This window comes from Zonotrichia leucophrys, chromosome 22 (genome assembly GCF_028769735.1).
Source record: "Zonotrichia leucophrys gambelii isolate GWCS_2022_RI chromosome 22, RI_Zleu_2.0, whole genome shotgun sequence".
NCBI lineage: Eukaryota > Metazoa > Chordata > Aves > Passeriformes > Passerellidae > Zonotrichia > Zonotrichia leucophrys.
The window spans coordinates 3,230,159-3,251,948 of NC_088191.1; the positions used below are offsets into that span (position 1 = coordinate 3,230,159).

A 21,790-nucleotide genomic window follows, 5' to 3' on the forward strand; every position below is an offset into this window, starting at 1 on the left:
CTCTTGTGAAATCAATGGTGGCATTTAGAAGCTGTCAAAGCAACAAAAAAACTCTGCTTCAATCACTCCCTCTTTTTTTTTTTAATTTTTTCTTTATTTCTTTAAAATTTTCTGTATTTTTTACATTTTTCTTTTTTTTCTTCTTTTTGTTTATTTTAGTTTTTCTTTCTTTTTTAATTTTTAAATTTTTTAAAAATTATTTTTTATTTTCCCCCTTCTGGAAAAATAAATATTCCCTGCCCTTGGCAGGATTTTGTAAATTGTTTTAATTTGGAATGGAAGCACAGGACCATGGAAGGAGGTGATGTTTAAGGTCCTGCCCAAGCCAAGCCATTCCCTGCTTTGCTATGCCCACATAAATCCAAGGTTTATTTTCTTTACACAAGGAGAAAAAAAATCACTGAGGCCTGGATGTGCAAAAAGGGAGGGGAGGGATGAGGTCAGATGGGAAAAAAATACAAAAAAAATTGCCTGGGAAGGAAAATACAAAAAATAGCAGAAAAAATATCCCAAAAATACAAAAAATATTGCCTGGGAAGGAAAAATTTAAAAAAAATTTAAAAATATAAAAAAACATTGCCTGGCATGGAAAAATAGAAAAAAATAATTTAAAAAATACACAAAAAATCGCCTGGGAAGGAAAAATACAAAAAAAAAATAATAAATACAACAAAATAATCGCCTTGGAGGGAAAAATACAAAAAATAATAAAAAAATACAAAAAATAATCGCCTTGGAGGGAAAAATACAAAAAAAAATTAAAAAATGCAAATAAGCATTGCCTGGGAAGGAAAAAAAAATACAAAAACAAATACAAAAAAAATTGCCTTGGAAGGAATAATACATAAAAATAATTTTAAAATAACCCAAAAAAATCACCTTGGAAGGAAAAATACAAAAAATACCAAATAAAAATAAAAAATAAAAATAAAAATAAAAATAAAAATAAAAATAAAAATAAAAATTAAAATAAAAATAAAAATAAAATAAAAAAATAAATGCCTTCGAAGGAAAAAAAATATTAAAAAAACACCAAAAAATCCATTGCCTGGGAAAGAAAAATACAAAAAAATAATTAAAAAATACAAATAAACATTGCCTGGGAAGGAAAAATACAAAAAAAATTACAAAAATATTGCCTGGGAAGGAAAAATACATAAAAATAATTTAAAATACCCCAAAAAATCACCTTGGAAGGAAAAATACCTCAAAAAATACCAAATAAAAATAAAAATAAAAATAAAAATTATAATAATAAAAGCCTTCGAAGGAAAAATAAAAAAATATTTTAAAAAACCACCAAAAACTCCATTGCCTAGGAAAGAAAAATACAAAAAAAATAATTAAAAAATACAAATAAGCATTGTCTGGGAAGGAAAAATACAAAAACAAATACAAAAATATTGCCTGGGAAGGAAAAATACATAAAAATAATTTAAAATACCCCAAAAAATCACCTTGGAAGGAAAAATACCTCAAAAAATTACAAAAAAATACCCCAAAAAATACAAAAAAAACCCCAAAAAACCACCAAACCCATCACCATTCCCTCCAGCCGTGGCTCCGGCGGGGTGCGGGGGAGGCTCCGCGGAGGCTTTGGGGACATCGCCGCTGTCGCTGTCGCTGCTGCGCGGGGTCCGCGCGTCCCCTCCGCGGCCGGCCCGGCCCGAGCCGCGCTGCCTCCGGCCATGTCATGCCTTAAAATAGCAGCTCCTCCATCCGCCTCCCTCCCTCCCTCCCTCGGCAGCCAGACATGGCCGACCGGAGCTGATCCCGCTGCTCCCGCTCCTGCCGCGGCTCCCGGCGCTCGCCCAGGTACGCGCGGGGGGCCCGAACGCTCCCCGGGGGGAAAGCGCGGAGCGGAGCCCCCGCACGGCTCCCTGCGGGAGGGGGGCTGCGTCCTGAGGGAGCGTTCCTGAATCCTGAACCCCCCCTGAGCCCCTCGGGATTGTTCCTGAATCCTGAACCCCCCTGCGCCCCTCGGGATTGTTCCTGAATCCTGAACCCCCCTGCACCCCTCGGGATTGTTCCTGAATCGTGAACCCTTCCCTGCACAGAGTGATTCTTAAATCCCATGGGACCATTCCTGCACCCCACTGGATCATTCCTGCGCCCCTCGGGATCATTGCTGCATCCTGAACCCCACAGAATGGTTCCTACATCCCATGGGATGATTCCTGAATCCTGCGCCTCTCCCTGCACCCCACAGAATGATTCCTGCACCCCATGAGATCATTCCTGCACCCCACGGGAATGATCTCATTCATTCCTGAATCCTGAACCCCCCTGCACCCCACAGGATCCTTCCTGCACCCCATAGGACCATCCACCCCCACCCCCCAATCCCCCCTATGAGTCCATCCCCCTCATCCCCCCCATCCCAGGGCTCCATCCCCCCATCCCAGGGCTCGGTGCCCCCTGCCCGCCGGGCACAGGGCCCTGGCAGAGCGGGCGATCCCCGGTTCCGCTCCCAGCCCGGGGCCCGCCCTGCCCGTGCGGTGCCCGGAGCCTCTCCCGACCCTGGGGGGCTGCGGGGGCTCGGGGGGCGGTTGGCAGCCCGGCCTGGCTGGGCACGGCTGTTTTTCCATGGCTGCTTTCCCATGGCTGTTTTTCCAGCCAGCTGTTTTTCCAGCCAGCTGTGGCCGTTGCTGCAGCTGGAATTCCGCCGCCCCAGCCCTCCCCGTGATCCAGCCGCTGATTCCGGGGCTGGGGACGCGCTGCCACCAAGGTCACCCAAGGTTCCCGGAGCTGTCCCAGCCCGGATTGCCAGCCTGGGTCAGAGCAGGAGGAGCCGGCCCTGGGGTGACACCTGGGCAGGGCTGGCACACCCCGGGCACAGGGAAGGGACGTGGGGACATCCCTGGGCTCCCTCCGAGCTCCCCCCTGCCCTTGGCGCGTTTCTCTCTGAGTTGCCAAGACATGGCTGGAGGCTCTGGGGGCTCCTTCATCCTCCTCCTCCTCCTCCTCCTCGGCTGGCTGGAGCCCCGGGAATGTCACAGAGGAGGGATCGGGAATGTCACAGAGGAGAGACTGGAAATGTCACAAAGACCAAGGAGGGACCGGGAAGGTCACAGGGAAGGGACCGGGAATGTCACACAGGAGGGACCGGGAATGTCATAGAGGAGGTCCCGGGAATGTCACAAAGGAGGTCCCGGGAATGTCACAGAAAGGGACCGGGAATGTCACAGAGAAGAGAACGAGGAGGGATCGGGAATGTCACAGACGAGGGACTGGGAATGTCATAGAGAAGGGACGGAGGAGGGACCGGGAATGTCACAGAGGAGGGACCGAGGTCTGCCCAGCCGGGCAGGGCTGCGAGGCTCAGGTCGGCCCCAGGGCAGCTCCAGGGCATCAGCATCGGTGTGAAAAAGGAGAATTTCTCATTTCTCCTCCTGAGGGAGGGGCAGCAGCGCGGGGAACACAAAAACGCCGCTCTGACCGCCCCTGGCAGCGGGCAGGGTCCTTGCAGATGTGTGACAGCATCCAATGATGCGGATCCGTGCCCTGCAGGAGCTGCTGGCTGAAAGCAGCTTGCTCATGCCTGCAGTTAACCCTTCCCAGCCCGGAGCAGCCCCGCGTGCTCCTGAGCAGCTGCGGGGCCGTGCCCGTGGAGGGTTAATTGTCACAGACATCTTGTATGGAAAATCCTTTCCTTAGGATTTTTCCTCCTGAGAAGCTGAGAGGCCTCAGGAACAAAATGTAAACAATGGTTATCTGCTGCTGTGGAATGCAACAGGTGCATCTGTGATTGGTCTCATGTGGTTGTTTCTAATTAATGGCCAATCACAGTCAGCTGGCTTGAGCTCTCTGTCCGAGCCACAAACCTTTGTTTTCATTCCTTTCTATTCTTAGCCAGCCTTCTGATGAGAACCTTTTCTTCTATTCTTTTAGTATAGTTTTAATGTAATATATATCATAAAATATTAAATCAAGCCTTCTGAAACATGGAGTCAGATCCTCGTCTCTTCCCTCATCCTCAGACCCCTGTGAGCACGGTCACAAATGATAACAAAGGTTTGTGGCTCAGGCTCTCTGTCCGAGCCAGCTGACTGTGATTGGCCATTAATTAGAAACAACCACATGAGACCAATCACAGATGCACCTGTTGCATTCCACAGCAGCAGATAACCATTGTTTACATTTTGTTCCTGAGGCCTCCCAGCTTCTCAGGAGGGAAAATCCTAAGGAAAGGATTTTTCATAAAAAGATGTCTGCGACAATCATTCTTTCTTTTTCTATTCTTAGCTAGCCTTCTGATGAAATCCTTTCTTCTATTCTTGTAGTATAGTTTTAATATAATATATATCATAAAATAATTAATCAAGCCTTCTGAAGCATGGAGTCAGATCCTCACCTCTTCCCTCAACCTCAGGCAGTGAACACGGTCCCAGGTTAACGCCGCCCCGCGGGGTTTTGTGTCCCGGCCAGGCTGGTCGGTGCCGTGAGGAATCCTCCACCTGCTCGGGGCTTTTCCTGGTGCCGTGCCCAGCCCTGGCCGCCTTTCCTCGCCTCCCAGCGCGGGTTGGCAGTGCCAGCCCCGAGCTGGCAGCGTCCCCTGGCAGCAGAGCCACGGGACGGGCGCCTGGGCAGGGCAGCGCCTGCCAAGGCAGCCTCAGCCCAAAGCGCGGTGTCACTGTAGGACACGAAACAACACAAACACACACCGCTGCTCTCAAGGTGAAGAAAAGGAAGTTTATTTTCTGACTCCAGCATTTATAGTTTTTCCAAAAGTGACAGTGGATTGGAGGATGAAAGTGCCACCTCTCCAATGACACTGGACAATCAATCCAATTTCCCCTCCTCCAGAAAAGAATGCAAAATAATGAGTTGTTTACAGAAAGTGTGTGAGAAAGTTTGCTACAAGAATGGAAACAGCAGAAGGCTTAGAAAATGTTCAAAAATCAGGGCGACAGGGAAGGAATGGGGATGAGGGATGGAGGGACAGGACAGAGGGAATGGAACCCACTACACTAAAGAATAGAAGAAAGGATTTCATCAGAAGGCTTGAAAGGAAAGAAGGAAGAATGGAACGATAATAAAATCTTGTGACTGACCACAGAGTCCAAGGCAGCTGAATGTGATTGGCCATTAATTAAAAACAACCACATGAGACCAACCAGAGATCCACCTGTTGCACTCTACAGCAGTAGATAATTATTAATAATTAATAATAGCTATTAATAATTAATTATTATAAATAATTACTATTTATTAATTTTATTAATTAATAGTATGTTATAAAAATAATATAATAATACATAATATAAATATATAAGAATATACATAATTTTATATAATAATATAAAATATATTATATATAAAATATATATAAAATATATATAAAATATATAAAATATATATAATATATATAAAATATATATAAAATATATATAAAATATATATAAAATATATATAAAATATATATAAAATATATAAAATATAAATAGATAATGATATATTTATATATAATAATGTCATATACAAACAATATAATAATATATAATATCGACTATTATTAATGATTATTAATTATTAATAATATTTATTCTTGTTAATTAATTATTAATAATGTTTTTTATTATTAATATGAATTATTAATTCCCCCTCTGCTCCCCGACAGGACCGTGGGTGGCAGCAGCAGCAGCAGTGACCCCCAGGCCCCCGTCCGGCCTCGCCGTGCCCTCCGGCATGCCAGGTGGGGCTGGGCAGCGCCCATGGCTTTCCTGTCCAGGCTCTACAGGAGCAGCAGCCGCTCCCCGAGCCGCGCCCCGCGGGACGAGCGCGGCGCCCACCCCATCCTCAGCGTCTTCGAGCTGGAGCGGCTGCTCTACACCGGCAAAACCGCCTGCAACCACGCCGACGAGGTGTGGCCTGGCCTCTACCTGGGCGACCAGTGAGTGTGGCCAGCGGCACGGCCTGGGGGGGTGTTGGCGGGGAGGAATGGTGAGGAGGAGTCAAAGGACCAGGTTTTTACATCCAGCTCCCTCATCCAAAAACATTTATCCAGAACAGCCTTTCCACCATGCTGGGACACTTTTACTGCTCTGAGCTGTCTCTGCCTGCTGTCCTTGCAGAGATTTAGCTGGGACAAAGGAGGAAGGAGCTGACGGGTCTGTGCAGGGAGGGTATCAACAGAGCCATGGCTGTGAGAGCGCTACAAAACCCAATGATCTCAAAAATCCGCCAGGTTTTTACATCCAGCTCCCTCACCCAAAAACATTTATCCAGAACAGCCTTTCCACCATGCTGTGACACTGTTACTGCTCTGAGGTGTCCCCTGCCTGCTGTTCTTGCAGAGATTTAGTTGGGACAAAGGAGGAAGGAGCTAAGAGCACTGTGCAAAGCAGGGTGTCCATGAAGCCAGGGCCGTGAGATCACTGTAAACCCAAGAATCTCAAAAATCCACCAGGGGGTTTTTACAACCAGCTCCCTCACCCAAAAACATTTATCCAGAACAGCCTTTCCACCATGCTGGGACACTTTTACTGCTCTGAGCTGTCTCTCCCTGCTGTCCTTGCAGAGATTGAGCTGGGACAAAGGAGGAAGGAGTTAAGAGCGCTGTGCAAGGCAGGGTGTCCATGAAGCCAGGGCCGTGAGATCACTGTAAACCCAAGAATCTCAAAAATCCACCAGGTTTTTACAACCAGCTCTCTCACCCAAAAACATTTATCCAGAACAGCCTTTCCACCATGCTGGGACACTTTTACTGCTCTGAGCTGTCCCCTGCCTGCTGTCCTTGCAGAGATTGAGCTGGGACAAAGGAGGAAGAGGTGGCAGAGCTGTGCAGGGAGGTCACAGATGGGTTGTCCATGGAGCCAGGGCCATGAGAGCACCTTAAAACCCAATAATCTCAAAAATCCGCCAGGTTTTTACATCCAGCTCCCTCACCCAAAAACATTTATCCAGAACAGCCTTTCCACCATGCTGGGACACTTTTACTGCTCTGAGCTGTCCCCTCCCTGCTGTCCCTGCAGAGATTGAGCTGGGACAAAGGAGGAAGGAGCTGGCAGAGCTGTGCAGGGAGGGTATCAACAGAGCCATGGCTGTGAGAGCGCTACAAAACCCAATAATCTCAAAAATCCGCCAGGTTTTTACATCCAGCTCCCTCACCCAAAAACATTTATCCAGAACAGCCTTTCCACCATGCTGGGACACTTTTACTGCTCTGAGCTGTCCCCTGCCTGCTGTTCTTGCAGAGATTTAGCTGGGACAAAGGAGGAAGGAGCTAAGAGCGCTGTGCAAGGCAGGGTGTCCATGAAGCCAGGGCCGTGAGATCACTGTAAACCCAAGAATCTCAAAAATCCACCAGGTTTTTACAACCAGCTCCCTCACCCAAAAACATTTATCCAGAACAGCCTTTCCACCATGCTGGGACACTTTTACTGCTCTGAGGTGTCCCCTGCCTGCTGTGCCTGCAGAGATCTAGATGGGACAAAGGAGGAAGGAGGTGGCAGGGAGGGTGTCCACAGAGCCAGGGCCATGAGAGTGCTACAAAACCCAATGATCTCAAAAATGTGCCAGGTTTTTACATCCACCTCTCTTAGCCAGAAACATTTATCCAGAACAGCCTTTCCACCACGCTGGGACACTTTTACTGCTCTGAGGTGTCCCGTGCGTGCTGTCCCTGCAGAGACATCGCGTCCAACCGCCGGGAGCTGCTGCAGCTGCGCATCACCCACGTGCTGAACGCCTCCCACTGCCGCTGGCGCGGCGGCGCCGACTACTACGAGGGCACGGGCATCCGCTACCTGGGCATCGAGGCCCACGACTCGCCCTCCTTCGACATGAGCCCCTACTTCTACCCCGCCGCCGACTTCATCCACCAGGCCCTCAACGAAGGTTCCTGAAGGGAAAGGGAGGAGAGGGGGTGGTGGTCTGGTGGTGGTTGTTGTTAAGGGTGATGGGAAACAAAGGGGTTTTGAGGCTGGGATGGTGTCTCCTCGTGGGGTCATCCTAATGGTGTGTCCTCATGGGATGATCTTGATGGTGTCCCCTGGATGGGATCACCTCAATGGTGTCTCCTCATGGGATAGCCCAAATGGTGTCCCCTCATGGGATAATCCCAATGATGTCTCCTCATGGGATCACTTTAATGGTGTTTCCTCATGGGATAATCCCAATGGTGATCCCTCATGGGATAATCCCAATGGTGTTTCCTTGTGGGATCACCCCAATGGTGTCCCCTGGATGGGATCACCTTGATGGTGTCTCCTCATGGAGTAATCCCAGTGGTGTCTCCTCATGGGATCACCTAGATGGTGTCCCCTAGATGGGATCACCTCAATGGTGTCCCCTCATGAGATGACCTTGATGGTGTCCCCTGGATGGGATAACGCTGATGGTGTTTCCTCATGGGATCACCTCAATGGTGTGCCCTGCATGGGATCATCCCAATGATGTCTCCTCGTGGGATCACCCTGATACTGTCTTCTCATGGGATGACCTCAATGGTGTCCCCTGGATGGGATCATCTCAATTGTGTCTCCTCATGGGATAATCCCAATGGTGATCCCTCATGGGATAATTCCAATGGTGTCTCCTCATGGGATCACCCCAACGGTGTCCCCTGGATGGGATCATCTCAATGGTGTCTCCCCATGGGATGACCTTGATGGTGTCCCTTGGATGGGATGACTTTGATGGTGTCCCCTCATGGGATCACCCCAATGGTGTCCCCTCATGGGATCACCTCAATGATGTCCCCTCATGGGCTGAAAATGTGGGATTCATGGGCTGAAAATGTGAGATTTTGGGGCTGAAAATGAGGGATGTTCCTGGCCGTGCCGTGACTCAGCCACCGTGTCCCCGCAGGGAGGATCCTCGTGCACTGTGCCGTCGGGGTCAGCAGGTCGGCCACCCTGGTCCTCGCCTACCTCATGATCCGCCACCACATGCCCCTGGTGGAAGCCATAAAGACGGTCAAGGACCACCGCGGCATCATCCCCAACCGCGGCTTCCTGCGCCAGCTGGTGGCCCTGGACAACGCCCTGCGCCTCCAGAGGAGCTCCTGAGGGGCTGCCACTGTGTGAGCTCTGCCCGTGGCTCCCCCACAAACCCCCCCAAGCTCGGGGGGTCCCCCATGGTCCAGCCCAGACCCTCCACCTGCACTCCTGGCCATGGTTTCCTTCCCAGCCCCACCTCACCGGCTGTTCCATCCCCGTGGCCTCCAGGGAGCCTCCAAGGCTTTGTTGTCCCCCCTGGCGTTTGTGTCCCCAGCTGCCAGGACAGCTCCGTGTCTGTGTTTGTGGTGATGTCAGGCGTGGTGTGCGGGTGTTTGGGTGTTCTCCGTGCCTCGTGCCACCCTGTGACAATAAAGGCAGAGCTAAGGAACGGCCTGGACACGCCTGGTGGGGCTGGGGACAGCTCGGGGTGGCATCAGGCATGGGACTGGGGGACAGAGCGTCACCTGAGTGCTCGGGGTTGAGATGGACCCGAGTGCCCCCAAACTCAGTCCAGGGATCAAACCTGGGATCCTGCTCAAGTTCAGATCCCGCTCAGTGCCTAAACCTGAGCCCCTGCCCAAACCTGAGATCCCACCTAAACCCGAGATCCCACTCAGTGCCCAAACCTGAGATCCCACCCAAATCTGAGATCCCACCTAAACCCGAGATCCCACTCAGTGCCCAAACCTGAGGTCCTGTCCAAACCTGAGATCCTGCTCAGTGCCTAAACTTCAGATCCTTCCAGAATCTCAGATCCTGCTCAGTGCCCAAACCCTGCCCAAAACCTGAGATCCCACCCAAACCTGAGATCCTGCTCAGCACCCAAATCTGAGATCCTGCCCAAATCTGAGATCCCACTCAGTGCCCAAACCCGAGATCCTGCTCAAATCTAAGATCCTGCCCAAGTCTGAGATCCTGATCAGTGGCCAAACCTGAGATCTCACCCAAATCTGAGATCCTGCCCAGACCTGAGATCCCACCTAAACCCAAAGATCCCACTCAGTGCCCAAACCTGAGATCCTGCCCAAACTTGAGATGCAGCTCAATGCCCAAACCTGAGATCATGCCCAAACCTGAGATCCTGCCCAAACCTGAGATCCTGCTCAGGGCCTGTCCTGGGGTTGTCCCCTCTTTTTCCCAGCAGTGGGGACAAAGGGGGCTCCTGGTGGGAGGCAGAGCCAGGCTGGCAGTGCCAGTGTCCCCCAGCTGGGCTGGCACTCCCAGTGTCACCCCGGGCCCATCCCGGCCCTGCTTGGCTCCTGTTCAGCTCCTCCCGGGGCGATCCCGGTGTGAAATCCGGCCCCTCTTTCTCCCCCTCTGGTGGTTCTGAAAGGCGACGCCCGCAGGCTGAGGTGAACCGGGATAACCCACGGGACAGGCTGGGGATGGAGCTGGGGTGAATCGGGATAACCCTCGGGACACATTCCCTGTGCTCAGGGACAGAGACAGCGGGGGAGAGCTGGGGGGATGGGAACCTGGGAATGACACTGGGATGAGGAACTGGGATAATTGGAACACTGGACAGGCGGGAGGCTGGGAGAACTGGGATAACTGGGGACCTGGACAGGTGGGATGAGCGATACGGGATAACTCTGGGGACACTGGACAGGCTGGGGATGGAGCTGGGATGAACCGGGATAATCCTGGGAATACATTCCCTGTGCTCAGGGCCAGGCTTGGATGTACCGGGATAACCCTCGGGACAGAGGGGACACGGGACAGGCTGGGGATGGAGCCTGGATGAACCGGGATAACCCTGGGAACACGGAAAGGCTGGAAATGGAGCTGGGGTGAACCAGGATAACTCTCGGGACACGTTCCCTGTGCTCAGGGACAGCCTGGGACGCCCCGGGATAACCCTGGGGACACGGGACAGGCCGGGGACGCTGTCCCGGGATGCGTGGCCCCGTTTCGGGAGGGAATCCCCGTCCCCGCGGGTGCTCTGGGGACGGGGCTGAGCTCCGGGCTGGAATTTCCCGGGATTTCCCGATCCGCGCCGTTTCACACCCGCCCTCGGCCGCGGTCTCACCTCCCACGGCGGAGCGGCGCCGTCTGCCCGGAGGATTCTCGGCTGCGGGAGGAGCGGGGAGCGCTCCCGGCTTGCACAGACAGCGAGTGCGGGGAGCGGCCAGTTCCCGGCGGGAATCCGCATTCCCGAATTTCTGCCCGCAGGAATTGCGGGAATTGCCGGCGGGAATCAGAATTCCCGAATTCCTGCCCGTATTTGCTGGGAATTCTTAGTGGGAATCAGCATTCCCACGTTCCTGCCCGCAGGTGGCTGCAATTCCCGGTGGGAATCGGCATTCCTGAATTTCTGCCCGCAGGAATTGGAAGAATTCCCGGTGGGTATCAGAATTCCGGAATTTCTGCCCGCAGGAATTGCGGGAATTCCCAGCAGGAATCGGCATTCCCGAATTTCTGCCCGCAGGAATTGCAGGAATTCCCGGTGGGAATCAGAATTCCCAAATTTCTGCCCGCAGGTGCCGGGAACTCCTGGCTGGAATTGGCATTCCGAAATTTCTGCCCGCAGGAATTGCGGGAATTCCCAGCAGGAATCGGCATTCCCGAATTTCTGCCCACAGGAATTGCGGGAATACCGGGCGGGAATCGGCATTCCCCAATTCCCGGTGGCATTCCCGCATTCCTGCCCGCAGGGGTCTTGGGCTCTGTGCCAGCGTCTCTGAGCCCCCTGGCAGGGGTTGTGGCAATCCAGGACAGACAGAGGGATGTCCTGAATTCCGACAGGATTGTACAGTTTTGTGTCCAAAAAAATGATTAAATGGATGATTTTTAACCCATCTGAGCTGTGGGTGCTGTCAGGGGACCCCAGAGGGGTGCTGAGCCCCCAAGGAGGGGACACTGTAACGGGGTGACAAGCTGCCCAAAATACACCAAACTGCCCCCAAACTGTGCCCAAATCAGGGCAGGACCCCCCCCCCCCACCACCACCACCCCGAATCTTCCCAATTTCCCCGCTTTCACACATCTGAGAGATGATGACATCAGTAGTGACATCACTGAACCCTCCAGGACCGGCCACCCCCCAGGCTGTGCCCACATCAGGGCGGACCCACCAATTTGCCCATTCCCAGTGATTTTTGTCCCAGAGAATGTGACATCAGCAGTGACATCACAGAGAGCCCAGGGGCTGAGCACATCCCCCTAATTTGCTAATTTCCACTGATTATTGACACAGGGAGGAGATGATGCAGCAGTGACATCACAGAGCCAATCACCAGGCACTTACACGCCGCGGGGATGACATCAGCAGTGACGTCATACACCCCATAACATCCTCCTAGCTATTGAATTTTGTGGTTTTGACATAAGGGAATGACGTAGCAGTGATGTCACAGAGCCAATCACCAGGCACTTACACACCAAGGGGATGATGTCAGCAGTGATACCATACACCCAATAATATCTCCTAACTATTGAATTTCACTTGCTTTAATATGTGGGAATGATGTCAGCAGTGACATCATACAACCCATAACATCCTCCTAGCTATTGAATTTCGCTGGTTTTGATGTAAGGGAATGACGTCAGTGACAGCAGTGACATCACAAAACCGATTACCAGCCACCTCACACAGTACACAGATGACATCATCCACAACAGCTTTATAGCTCTTCAATTTTTCTGTTCTTGACACCATAACTGTAAAAAATGACGTCAGGATGACGTCAGGACCCCCCGGCGGTCAGATGGGATTGTGCAATGTCGTAACGCAGGGCGCACACGTCACGCAGCCGCGTGCCACTCCCATTCATCATTTCCATGAACCGGAAGGATCACCAAAATGGCCGCCGCGCCCGAACCTACTGCTGCGCCACTGCTCTCTCGGTCACGGCGACATCACTGCCTTACTCAGCTCTCCCCGATTTTTCGTTTATTCCCTTTGAGCTGTTCTTTCTGTCCCTTTTGTTCCCGTTTTTTCCGCTCCGTACCGCCGCACGGCCGCCCTGCCGCGCTCCGCCGTCTGAAATTAGCTATGCTAATTTATGCGCACAAACCACGCCCGCCCCGCCATCGGCTTTACGGCAAGCGAGGGGTTTTGCGACAGTTCGCGTGCGTGGTGCGGGTGGCGGCGGCGCCGCCGTGACGGGTCCGGGGGTGCTCGGGTGTCTGTGAGGGATCCTGGGGTGCTCAGGGATCTGTGAGGAGATTCCGGGGGTCTAAGAGGAGATCCCGGGGTGCTCGGGGGTCTCTGAGGGATCCCAGGGGTCTCTGAGAGATCCTGGGGTGCTCGGGGGAGTCTGTGAGGAGATCCCGGGTTGCGCGGGGGTCTCTGAGAGATCTTGGGGGTGCTCGGGGGTCTCTGAGGGGGTTCTGGGGGTGCTCAGGGGTCTCTGAGAGATCCTGGGGATCTCTGAGGGAGTCCCCCGGGTGCTCGGAGGTCTCTGAGGGGTCCCGGAGATCCGGGAGGTGTCTGGGGTGTCCCGGGGGTCTCTGAGGGAGTCCCCGCTCCCCTCCGAGCGCCGCTGCCCCCATCGATGTGTCCCTAACAGGGTTCAGGGGCGGGCCGGTCCCGCGGTTCCCGTGTGAGGCAATGGCCGGGAGCAGCACCACCCGCAGCCCGAGCCCGGAGCGGGGCCCCGGCGCTCCCTCAGCCGAGCAGGCGCTGCTGCAGGCCGGGCAGGCGCTGTGCGAGCGGCCCGGGGCGCTGCGGGAGCTGGGCGCGCTGCTGGAGGCGGCGGATCCCGCGGCTCTGGCCCGGCTGGCGGCAGCGCTGGGCGGGCTGGCGGCTCCGCCACGCCGGGAGCAGGACGGGGCCGAGCCGCCCGGCCGGGACACGGCGTTAGCGGCCGTGGCGGAGCGGGCGGAGCGCGTTGGCGCCGCGTTCCTGCTGCTCCTGCAGAAGCTGGAAGATGCCCGGAGCCAGGAGTCACCGGTGAAGCCCATCCCGAAACGGGTGCTGGGACACGCGTTCATCTTTGCTGTCACGCACAAAGAGGAGAGGCCCTGGACCACGGCGAGGAGTCGGGCGGTGGCTCAGGAGGTGCTGGAGCGGCTGCTCCGGACTGCGGGCTGCGGGTCCGTGGAGGAATTCCTGCAGGGAAAGGAGGGGGATGAGGATGGAAGATTCGGAGAGGTGATGGGGCTCCTGAAGCAGGAGTTAACCAAGTGAGTGAGGAGCAGAGTGGTTGGAGGGTCTCTATGGGAAGTACTGGGAAATTTGGCACTCGAGATGATAAGTATGAAACCAGGAGTTTTCCAAATGGAAGGTGTTGGGGGATGATTGTCAGGGTTTGCTGCCAGCTGAGAGCCTCAAGTGGAAGGAAAATGAGCCCTGTGAGTTCCCTGAGCTGTCCTGTCTCTCCAGAGACACCTGGAAGTGTAACCCAGCCTCCAAGGACGTGTTCTCCTGGTCCCTGCTCCGTGTCAGCCGGCCCTGGCTGTGCCCGCACCTGGAGCGGGTCCTGCCGCCCGCGCTGCTCCTCTCCGACGACTTCCAGGAGGAGAACAAAGTGCTGGGCGTGCGCTGCCTGCACCACATCGTCCTCAACGTGGTGAGCGAGGGAGGGGCAATCACGGGATGTCCTGAGCTGGGAGGGACCCACAGGGATCGAGTCCCAGCCCTGGCCCTGCACAGATCCCCAGCAATCTCATCCATGAGAGTTTCCTGGAGCTCTGGCAACCTCGGGGCTGTGCCCGTTCCCTGGGCAGTGCCCAGCACCCTGTGGGGAAAGAACCTGTCCCCAAAATCCAGCCTGACACAGCTCCAGCTGTGGGTCAGATTCCCAACTTCTCTTCCTGGTGAATGGCAGGGTTTAACCTGCATTTTCTGCAGTTCCCCAGATTCTGGAAAGCCATGGCAGGGTTTAACCTGCAGTTCCTCACACTCCCCAGGCTTTGGCAAGGCCATGGCAGGGTTTAACCTCCATTTTCAGCAGTTCCTCAGACTCTGGGAAGGCCATGGCAGGGTTTAACCTGCAGTTCCTCACACTCCTCAGGCTTTGGGAAGTTTAACCTGCAGTTCCTCACACTCTCCAGGCTTTGGGAAAGCCATGGCAGGGTTTAACCTGCATTTCCAGCAGTTCTCACACTCCCCAGACTCTGGGAAGGCCATGGCAGGGTGTAACCTGCAGTTCCTCACACTCCCCCAGGCTTTGGGAAGTTTAACCTGCATTTCCAGCAGTTCCTCACTGGGTTTAGCTCCCTGTGCTGCCCAGGAGTGACATCCTGCTCTCTGTTGTTGCAGCCAGGAGCGGATCTGTGCCAGTTCAACAGGGCCCAGGTGGTTTTCCATGCCCTCTACAACCACCTGTACTCACGGGAGGCTCCTCTCATCCAGGTAGGACAGGGCTGCCCTGGGTTGGTGGCACTTTTGGGGTGCCCTGGGGTGCAGGGAGCCCCTCAGGTTCAGGCAGGAGGATCTCAACCAGGAAATAGATTCCATGAAAACACCACAGAGGGAGGAGCTGTTCCCTCCTGCCCCATTCCAGGCGGGCAGGGAGCAGCTTTGAAGCCCTCAGCTCAGCCACGGGGTTGGGATTTGTTGTGTTTTGGAGCGAACAGGAGCTCAGAGTCCCCATTGTCCCCAAACCAGGCGGTGCTGCTGTGCCTGCTGGACCTGCTGCCCGTGCTGGAGCGGTGCCAGCGGCGCCAGGGCCAGGCCAGGGCCAGCTCCCCCTGGGACCAGGTGCTGCAGCTGCTGCTGGCACACATGGAGGCCGAGCACCGGCTGGCGCTGCGCAGGGTGTACGCAGGGACACTGCCTGCCTTTGTCACCAGGTGAGACACAGGGGACACCTGCACACCTGCCTGAGGGGTGGGAGCTGCACTTTGGGCCGTGCCCACCTTCCTGAGGGGTGGGAGCTGCACTTTGGGCCGTGCCCACCTTCCTGAGGGGTGGGAGCTGCACTTTGGGCCGTGCCCACCTTCCTGAGGGGTGGGAGCTGCACTTTGGGCCCTGCCCACCTTCCTGAGGGGTGGGAGCTGCACTTTGGGCCGTGCTCACCTTCCTGAGGGGTGGGAGCTGCACTTTGGGCCGTGCCCACCTTCCTGAGGGGTGGGAGCTGTACTTTGGGCCATACCCACCTTCCTGAGGGGTGGGAGCTGCACCTGGGGCCGTGCCCACCTTCCTGAGGGGTGGGAGCTGTACTTTGGGCCGTGCCCACCTTCCTGAGGGGTGGGAGCTGTACTTTGGGCCGTGCTCACCTTCCTGAGGGGTGGGAGCTGCACTTTGGGCCATGCCCACCTTCCTGAGGGGTGGGAGCTGCACCTGGGGCCGTGCCCACCTTCCTGAGGGGATGAGAGCTGTACTTTGGGCTATGCTCACCTTCCTGAGGGGTGGGAGCTGCACTTTGGGCCGTGCTCACCCTCCTGAGGGGTGGGAGCTGCACTTTGGGCCGTGCTCACCTTCCTGAGGGGTGGGAGCTGCACTTTGGGCCCTGCACACCTTCCTGAGGGGTGGGAGTTGCACTTTGGGCCCTGCACACTTTCCTGAGGGGTGGGAGCTGTACTTTGGGCCGTGCTCACCTTCCTGAGGGATGAGAGCTGCACTTTGGGCCGTGCCCACCTTCCTGAGGGGATGAGAGCACAGGGATGGGACCTGGGCTTGGTATCCAAGGGTTGGCTCCCTCCTCAGGCTGTTTTTGGGGTCCAAGGGATCTGTCCTCCCCCCTTGGTGTGTGTTTGGGATCCAGGGGATTCATCCTCCCTCCATGATTTTGGGATCCAGGGAATCTGTCCTCTCTCCTCAGGGTGTGTTTTTGGGGTCCAAGGGATCTATATCATCCCTCCTCAGAGTATTTTTAGGATCCAGGGGATCCTAAACACCCCTGGTGGATCCTAAACACACCTCAGGGTGTGGTTTTGGGATCCAAGGGATCTCATCTCTCTCCATGTTTTTGGGATCCGAGGGATTTATCCTCCTTCCTCAGGGTGTATTTTTGGGATCCAAGGCTATGCTTTCTCCTATTATAAATATATATAGTATAAAATAGTATATAATATTTTATATAAATATTATATATAATATATTTATATAATACTATATATTTATATAATATATTTATATATTATATAAATATATATTTTATATATTATAAAATATATTAATAATGTATTTTAATATGTTATTATATAATTATTATATAATAAAAATATATTTATAATATATAAAAATATATTAAATATATTATATTTTATATAATGTATTTATATATAATATATTTATATAATATTTTATATAAATATTATATAAAATATATATTTATATATACTATTATATACTATTTTATATATACTATATAAAGTATATTATATATAAAATAGTATATAATAGTATATATATAAATATATATAGTATAAAATCCCTGTTTTTTGGGACCCAGGGTATACTTTCTCTTCAGGCTGTTTTTGGGATTATGGGGATCTATCCCCCCCCTCAGGGTGTGTTTGTGCTCCCAGACTCGGCATCCTCATCGTGAGGCACCTGAAGAGGCTGGAACGAGTCATCCTGGGCTACCTGGAGGTGTCTGATGGCCCTGGGGAAGAGGCCAGGCTGGCAATGCTGCAGACCCTGCAGTGCACCATGGAGCACGCCTGGCCCAGGTACAGAGCAGCTCTCTGGCATGAATGGCTCATTGCTGTCCTGAACATTCCCACTTTGAAACCCAAAGTTACTTTTTCTTGAGGAAAAGCCCTGAAATAATTTCATTTCTCTCCTGGCATGAATGGCTCATTGCTATCCTGAATCTTCCCACCTTGAAACCCAAAGTCTTGAGGAAAAGTCCTGAAATCATTTCATCCCTGTCCTGACATTAATGTTTCATTCTTATCCTGAATCTTCCCACTTAAATGAGGAAAAGCCCTGAAATAATTTCATCCCTGTCCTGACATTAATGTTTCATTCTTATCCTGAATATTCCCACTTTAAGACCCAAAGTTACTTTTTCTTGAGGAAAAGCCCTGAAATAATTTCATTCCTGTCATTACATGAATGTTTCATGCCTATCCTGAATCTTCCCACCTTAAGACCCAAAGTTCTTTTTTCTTGAGAAAAAGCCCTGAAATCATTTCATCCCTGTCCTGACATTAATGTTTCATTCTTATCCTGAATCTTCCCACCTTAAGACCCAAAGTTCTTTTTTCTTGAGGAAAAGCCCTGAAATCATTTCATTCCTGTCCTGACATTAGTGTTTCATTCTTATCCTGAATCTTCCCACTTTAAGACCCAAAGTTACTTTTTCTTGAGGAAAAGCCCTGAAATAATTTCATTCCTGTCCTTACATGAATGTTTCATTCCTATCCTGAATCTTCCCACTTAAATGAGGAAAAGCCCTGAAATAATTTCATTCCTTCCCTGGCATGAATGGTTCATTCCTATATTCCCACTTTAAAACCTGAGGTTACTTTTTCTTGAGAAAAAGCCCTGAAATCATTTCATCCCTGTCCTGACATTAATGTTTCATTCTTATCCTGAATCTTCCCACTTAAATGAGGAAAAGCCCTGAAATAATTTCATTCCTGTCCTGGCATGAATGGCTCATTCCTATCCTGAATCTTCCCACCTTAAGACCCAAAGTTACTTTTTCTTGAGGAAAAGCCCTGAAATCATTTCATCCCTGTCCTGACATTAATGTTTCATTCTTATCCTGAATCTTCCCACTTTAAAACCCAAAGTTACTTTTTCTTGAGAAAAAGCCCTGAAATAATTTCATTCCTGTCATTACATGAATGTTTCATGCCTATCCTGAATCTTCCCACCTTAAGACCCAAAGTTCTTTTTTCTTGAGAAAAAGCCCTGAAATCATTTCATCCCTGTCCTGACATTAGTGTTTCATTCTTATCCTGAATCTTCCCACTTTAAGACCCAAAGTTACTTTTTCTTGTGGAAAAGCCCTGAAATAATTTCATTCCTTCCCTGGCATGAATGGTTCATTCCTATATTCCCACTTTAAAACCTGAGGTTACTTTTTCTTGAGAAAAAGCCCTGAAATCATTTCATCCCTGTCCTTACATGAATGGCTCATTCCTATCCTGAATATTCCCACCTTAAGACCCAAAGTTACTTTTTCTTGAGAAAAAGCCCTGAAATCATTTCATCCCTGTCCTGACATGAATGGCTCATTCCTATCCTGAATCTTCCCACTTTAAAATCCAAAGTTACTTTTTCTTGAGGAAAAGCCCTGAAATAATTTCATTCCTGTCATTACATTAGTGTTTCATTCTTATCCTGAATCTTCCCACTTTAAGACCCAAAGTTACTTTTTCTTGAGAAAAAGCCCTGAAATAATTTCATCCCTGTCCTGACATTAATGTTTCATTCCTATATTCCCACTTTAAGACCCAAACTTACTATAAGACCCAAACATTCCTATATTCCCACTTTAAGACCCAAACTTACTTTTTCTTGAGAAAAAGCCCTGAAATCCTAAGGGAAATTTGTCCCACTGGCATTATTGAAAAACCTGGCTCCAAACTTAAACTGGGCCCTCATTTTGTCCAAACTTGTGCATAAATTGAACCAGCATGGAGTGAATAAACCCTGTGCTGTGGTTGGGCAGTGCCAGCATCCCCAGGTTCCTGCCAGTCTGGGGCTGTCCTGGCAGCCATCCTGTGCTGTCCCTGCCTGGGCAGGGTTGGCATGAGCTGTTTCCCTTGCAGGATGCCCTGCAGGCTCCCCGTGCTGCTCAAGGCCCTGCTGAGGCTGCTCTGGGACGTTCACAGCGAGCGGGGCCCGACCCCCGAGCCCGTCAGGGCTGCCCTGCTGCAGGAGGGCACGCAGTGCCTGATCCTGCTGGACCGCTGCTGCCAGGGCCAGGTCAAGGTGGGTCAGGGGTGCCAGGGGGTGCCAGGGCCATGGCAAGGTGGGTGAGGGTTCTCTGGAGGTGCCAGGGCTCCGTGGAGCTGTCAGGGCCAGGTCAAGGTGAGCCAGGGATCCCTGGGGGCTGCTGGGGACAGGTCAAGGTGGGTCAGGGTTCTCTGGAGCTGCCAGGGCCAGGTCAAGGTGGGTCAGGGATCCCTGGGGGTGCCAGGGTAAGGTGAAGATGAGTCAGGGATCCCTGGGGGTGCCAGGGCCAGGTCAAGGTGGGTCAGGGTTCTCTGGGGGTGCCAGGGCCAGGTCAAGGTGAGCCAGGGATCCCTGGGGGTGCCAGGGCCATGGCAAGGTGGGTCAGGGATCCCTGGGGGTGCCAGGGCCATGGCAAGGTGGGTCAGGGTTCTCTGGGGGTGCCAGGGTCAGGTCAAGGTGTGGGTCAGGGATGCCTGGGGGTGCCAGGGTAAGGTGAAGGTGAGCCAGGGATCCCTGGGGGTGCCAGGGCCATGGCTAGGTGGGTCAGGGTTCTCTGGGGGTGCCAGGGCCAGGTCAAGGTGGGTCAGGGATCCCTGGGGGTGCCAGGGCCAGGTCAAGGTGGGTCAGGGATCCCTGGGGGCTGCCAGGGCCAGGTCAAGGTGGGTGAGGGTTCTCTGGGGGTGCCAGGGCCAGGTCAAGGTGGGTCAGGGATCCCTGGGGGTGCCAGGGTAAGGTCAAGGTGGGTCAGGGATCCCTGGGGGTGCCAGGGCCAGGTCAAGGTGGGTCAGGGATCCCTGGGGGTGCCAGGGTAAGGTCAAGGTGAGCCAGGGCCCCTTGGTGACTGCCAAGGCTCCTTGGGGGCTACCAGGGCCAGGTCAAAATGAATCAGGGCTCCCTGGGGGCTGTCAGAGCTCCTTGGTGGCTTCCAGGGCTCCTTGGTGGCTGCCAGGGCCAGGGCAAGGTGATTTAGAGCTCCTTGGTGGCTCTCAGGGCTCCCTGGTGGCTCTCAGAGCTCCTTGGTGGCTCTCAGGGCTCCCTGGTGGCTGCCAGAGCTCTGCTGGCTGCCAGGGCTGGGTGAAGGTGAGTCAGGACTCTCTGCTGGCTCCCAGGGCTCCTTAGTGGCTCCCAGGGTCCCTTGGTGGCTCTCAGGGCCAGGTCAAGGTGAGTCAGGGCTCCTTGGTGGCTCTCAGGGTTCCCTGGTGGCTGCCAGGCCCCTCTCCCCCCTGAGCCCAGCAGGATTTTGGATGCCCCCTCCCCAGTGCTGAGTGACTCGGTGGCTGTTGGTGGGCTCAGTGTCACCTGGGCAGGGTGGGTGGCACCATCAGTGTCACAGGGCACTGCCATGCTGCTCTGCTGTTGGTGGGCTCAGTGTCACCTGGGCAGGGTGGGTGGCACCATCAGTGTCACAGGGCACTGCCATGCTGCTCTGCTCCCTGCAGGTGCTGCTGGCAGGGCTGCACAGCAGCTGTGAGGAGAAGAGGCTGCAGGAGTGCTTCAGGAAGGTGCAGGAGAGCTCCTGACACTGCTCAGCCCCTTTTGTACAATAAAATTGTTGTGTTTATTTAAAGTTCTGTCGTTCTTGTCCCGTGCCCACCTTCCTGAGGGGTGAGAGCTGCACCTGGGGCACTGCCCACCTTCCTGAGGGGGTGGCAGCACAGGAATGGGCCCTGGGCTTGGTATCCAAGGGTTGGCTCGGGCACTGTGCCAGGGCACTGGCAGCACTGCTCTGCTCCTCTCAGGAGAGCTCCTGAGGTGCCTGAGAGCACCTGACACCGCTCAGCCCCTTTTGTACAATAAAAAATATTGTGTTTATTTAAAGTTCTGTCGTTCTTGTCCCACCTCAGCCCTACACCAGAGGGGACAGGGGCACCTGGGGCTGTGCCCACCTTCCCCAGGGGGGACAGGGGCACCTGGGGCACTGCCCACCTTCCCCAGGGGTGGGAGCTGCACCTGGGGCTGTGCCCACCTTCCCAAGGGGGGACAGGGGCACCTGGGGCTGTGCCCACCTTCCCCAGGGGTGGGAGCTGCACCTGGGGCTGTGCCCACCTTCCCCAGGGGGGACAGGGGCACCTGGGGCTGTGCCCACCTTCCCCAGGGGGGACAG

The 21,790-nt window shown here is 52.9% G+C and overlaps 2 protein-coding genes and 1 non-coding gene across 4 annotated transcripts; 2 read left to right on the forward strand and 1 right to left on the reverse strand.

Moving 5' to 3' along the window:
* The first annotated feature begins 1,597 nt into the window (after positions 1–1,597).
* On the forward strand, positions 1,598–9,330 carry DUSP26 (dual specificity phosphatase 26). Its single transcript, XM_064731136.1, has 4 exons — positions 1,598–1,815; positions 5,621–5,893; positions 7,631–7,839; positions 8,812–9,330. Exons 2-4 carry the CDS (start codon positions 5,715–5,717, stop codon positions 9,009–9,011), a joined length of 588 nt encoding a protein of 195 aa, XP_064587206.1. The 5' UTR covers positions 1,598–1,815; positions 5,621–5,714; the 3' UTR covers positions 9,012–9,330.
* A 3,313-nt stretch (positions 9,331–12,643) lies between these two features.
* LOC135457041 (small nucleolar RNA U13) lies at positions 12,644–12,737 on the reverse strand. The gene has a single exon (XR_010442648.1). It is a non-coding gene; the product is annotated as a small nucleolar RNA U13 (small nucleolar RNA).
* Positions 12,738–12,937: 200 nt separating this feature from the next.
* On the forward strand, positions 12,938–21,504 carry TTI2 (TELO2 interacting protein 2). 2 transcript variants are annotated; one of them, XR_010442631.1, is made up of 8 exons: positions 12,938–14,069; positions 14,269–14,455; positions 15,148–15,240; positions 15,496–15,680; positions 17,361–17,504; positions 19,560–19,722; positions 21,126–21,280; positions 21,321–21,504. XR_010442631.1 is itself a non-coding variant. In XM_064731104.1 (7 exons), exons 1-7 carry the CDS (start codon positions 13,495–13,497, stop codon positions 21,204–21,206), a joined length of 1,428 nt encoding a protein of 475 aa, XP_064587174.1. In that variant the 5' UTR covers positions 12,938–13,494; the 3' UTR covers positions 21,207–21,504. The 2 variants fall into 2 exon arrangements, 1 of the variants encoding a protein (XP_064587174.1); XM_064731104.1 differs by having other exon boundaries at positions 21,126–21,504.
* The last annotated feature ends 286 nt before the right edge of the window (positions 21,505–21,790 follow it).

Excerpts from the sequence above, each read along its gene's own strand:
- DUSP26 (XM_064731136.1), top strand. The coding sequence starts at position 5,715 with ATGGCTTTCCTGTCCAGGCTCTACAGGAGCAGCAGCCGCTCCCCGAGC. Across the intron at positions 5,894-7,630 it reads GGCCTCTACCTGGGCGACCA|AGACATCGCGTCCAACCGCC; the intron begins GTGAGTGTGGCC and ends CTGTCCCTGCAG. Across the intron at positions 7,840-8,811 it reads CCACCAGGCCCTCAACGAAG|GGAGGATCCTCGTGCACTGT; the intron begins GTTCCTGAAGGG and ends GTGTCCCCGCAG.
- TTI2 (XM_064731104.1), top strand. The coding sequence starts at position 13,495 with ATGGCCGGGAGCAGCACCACCCGCAGCCCGAGCCCGGAGCGGGGCCCC. Across the intron at positions 14,456-15,147 it reads ACCACATCGTCCTCAACGTG|CCAGGAGCGGATCTGTGCCA; the intron begins GTGAGCGAGGGA and ends CTGTTGTTGCAG. Across the intron at positions 15,681-17,360 it reads CTGCCTGCCTTTGTCACCAG|ACTCGGCATCCTCATCGTGA; the intron begins GTGAGACACAGG and ends TTGTGCTCCCAG.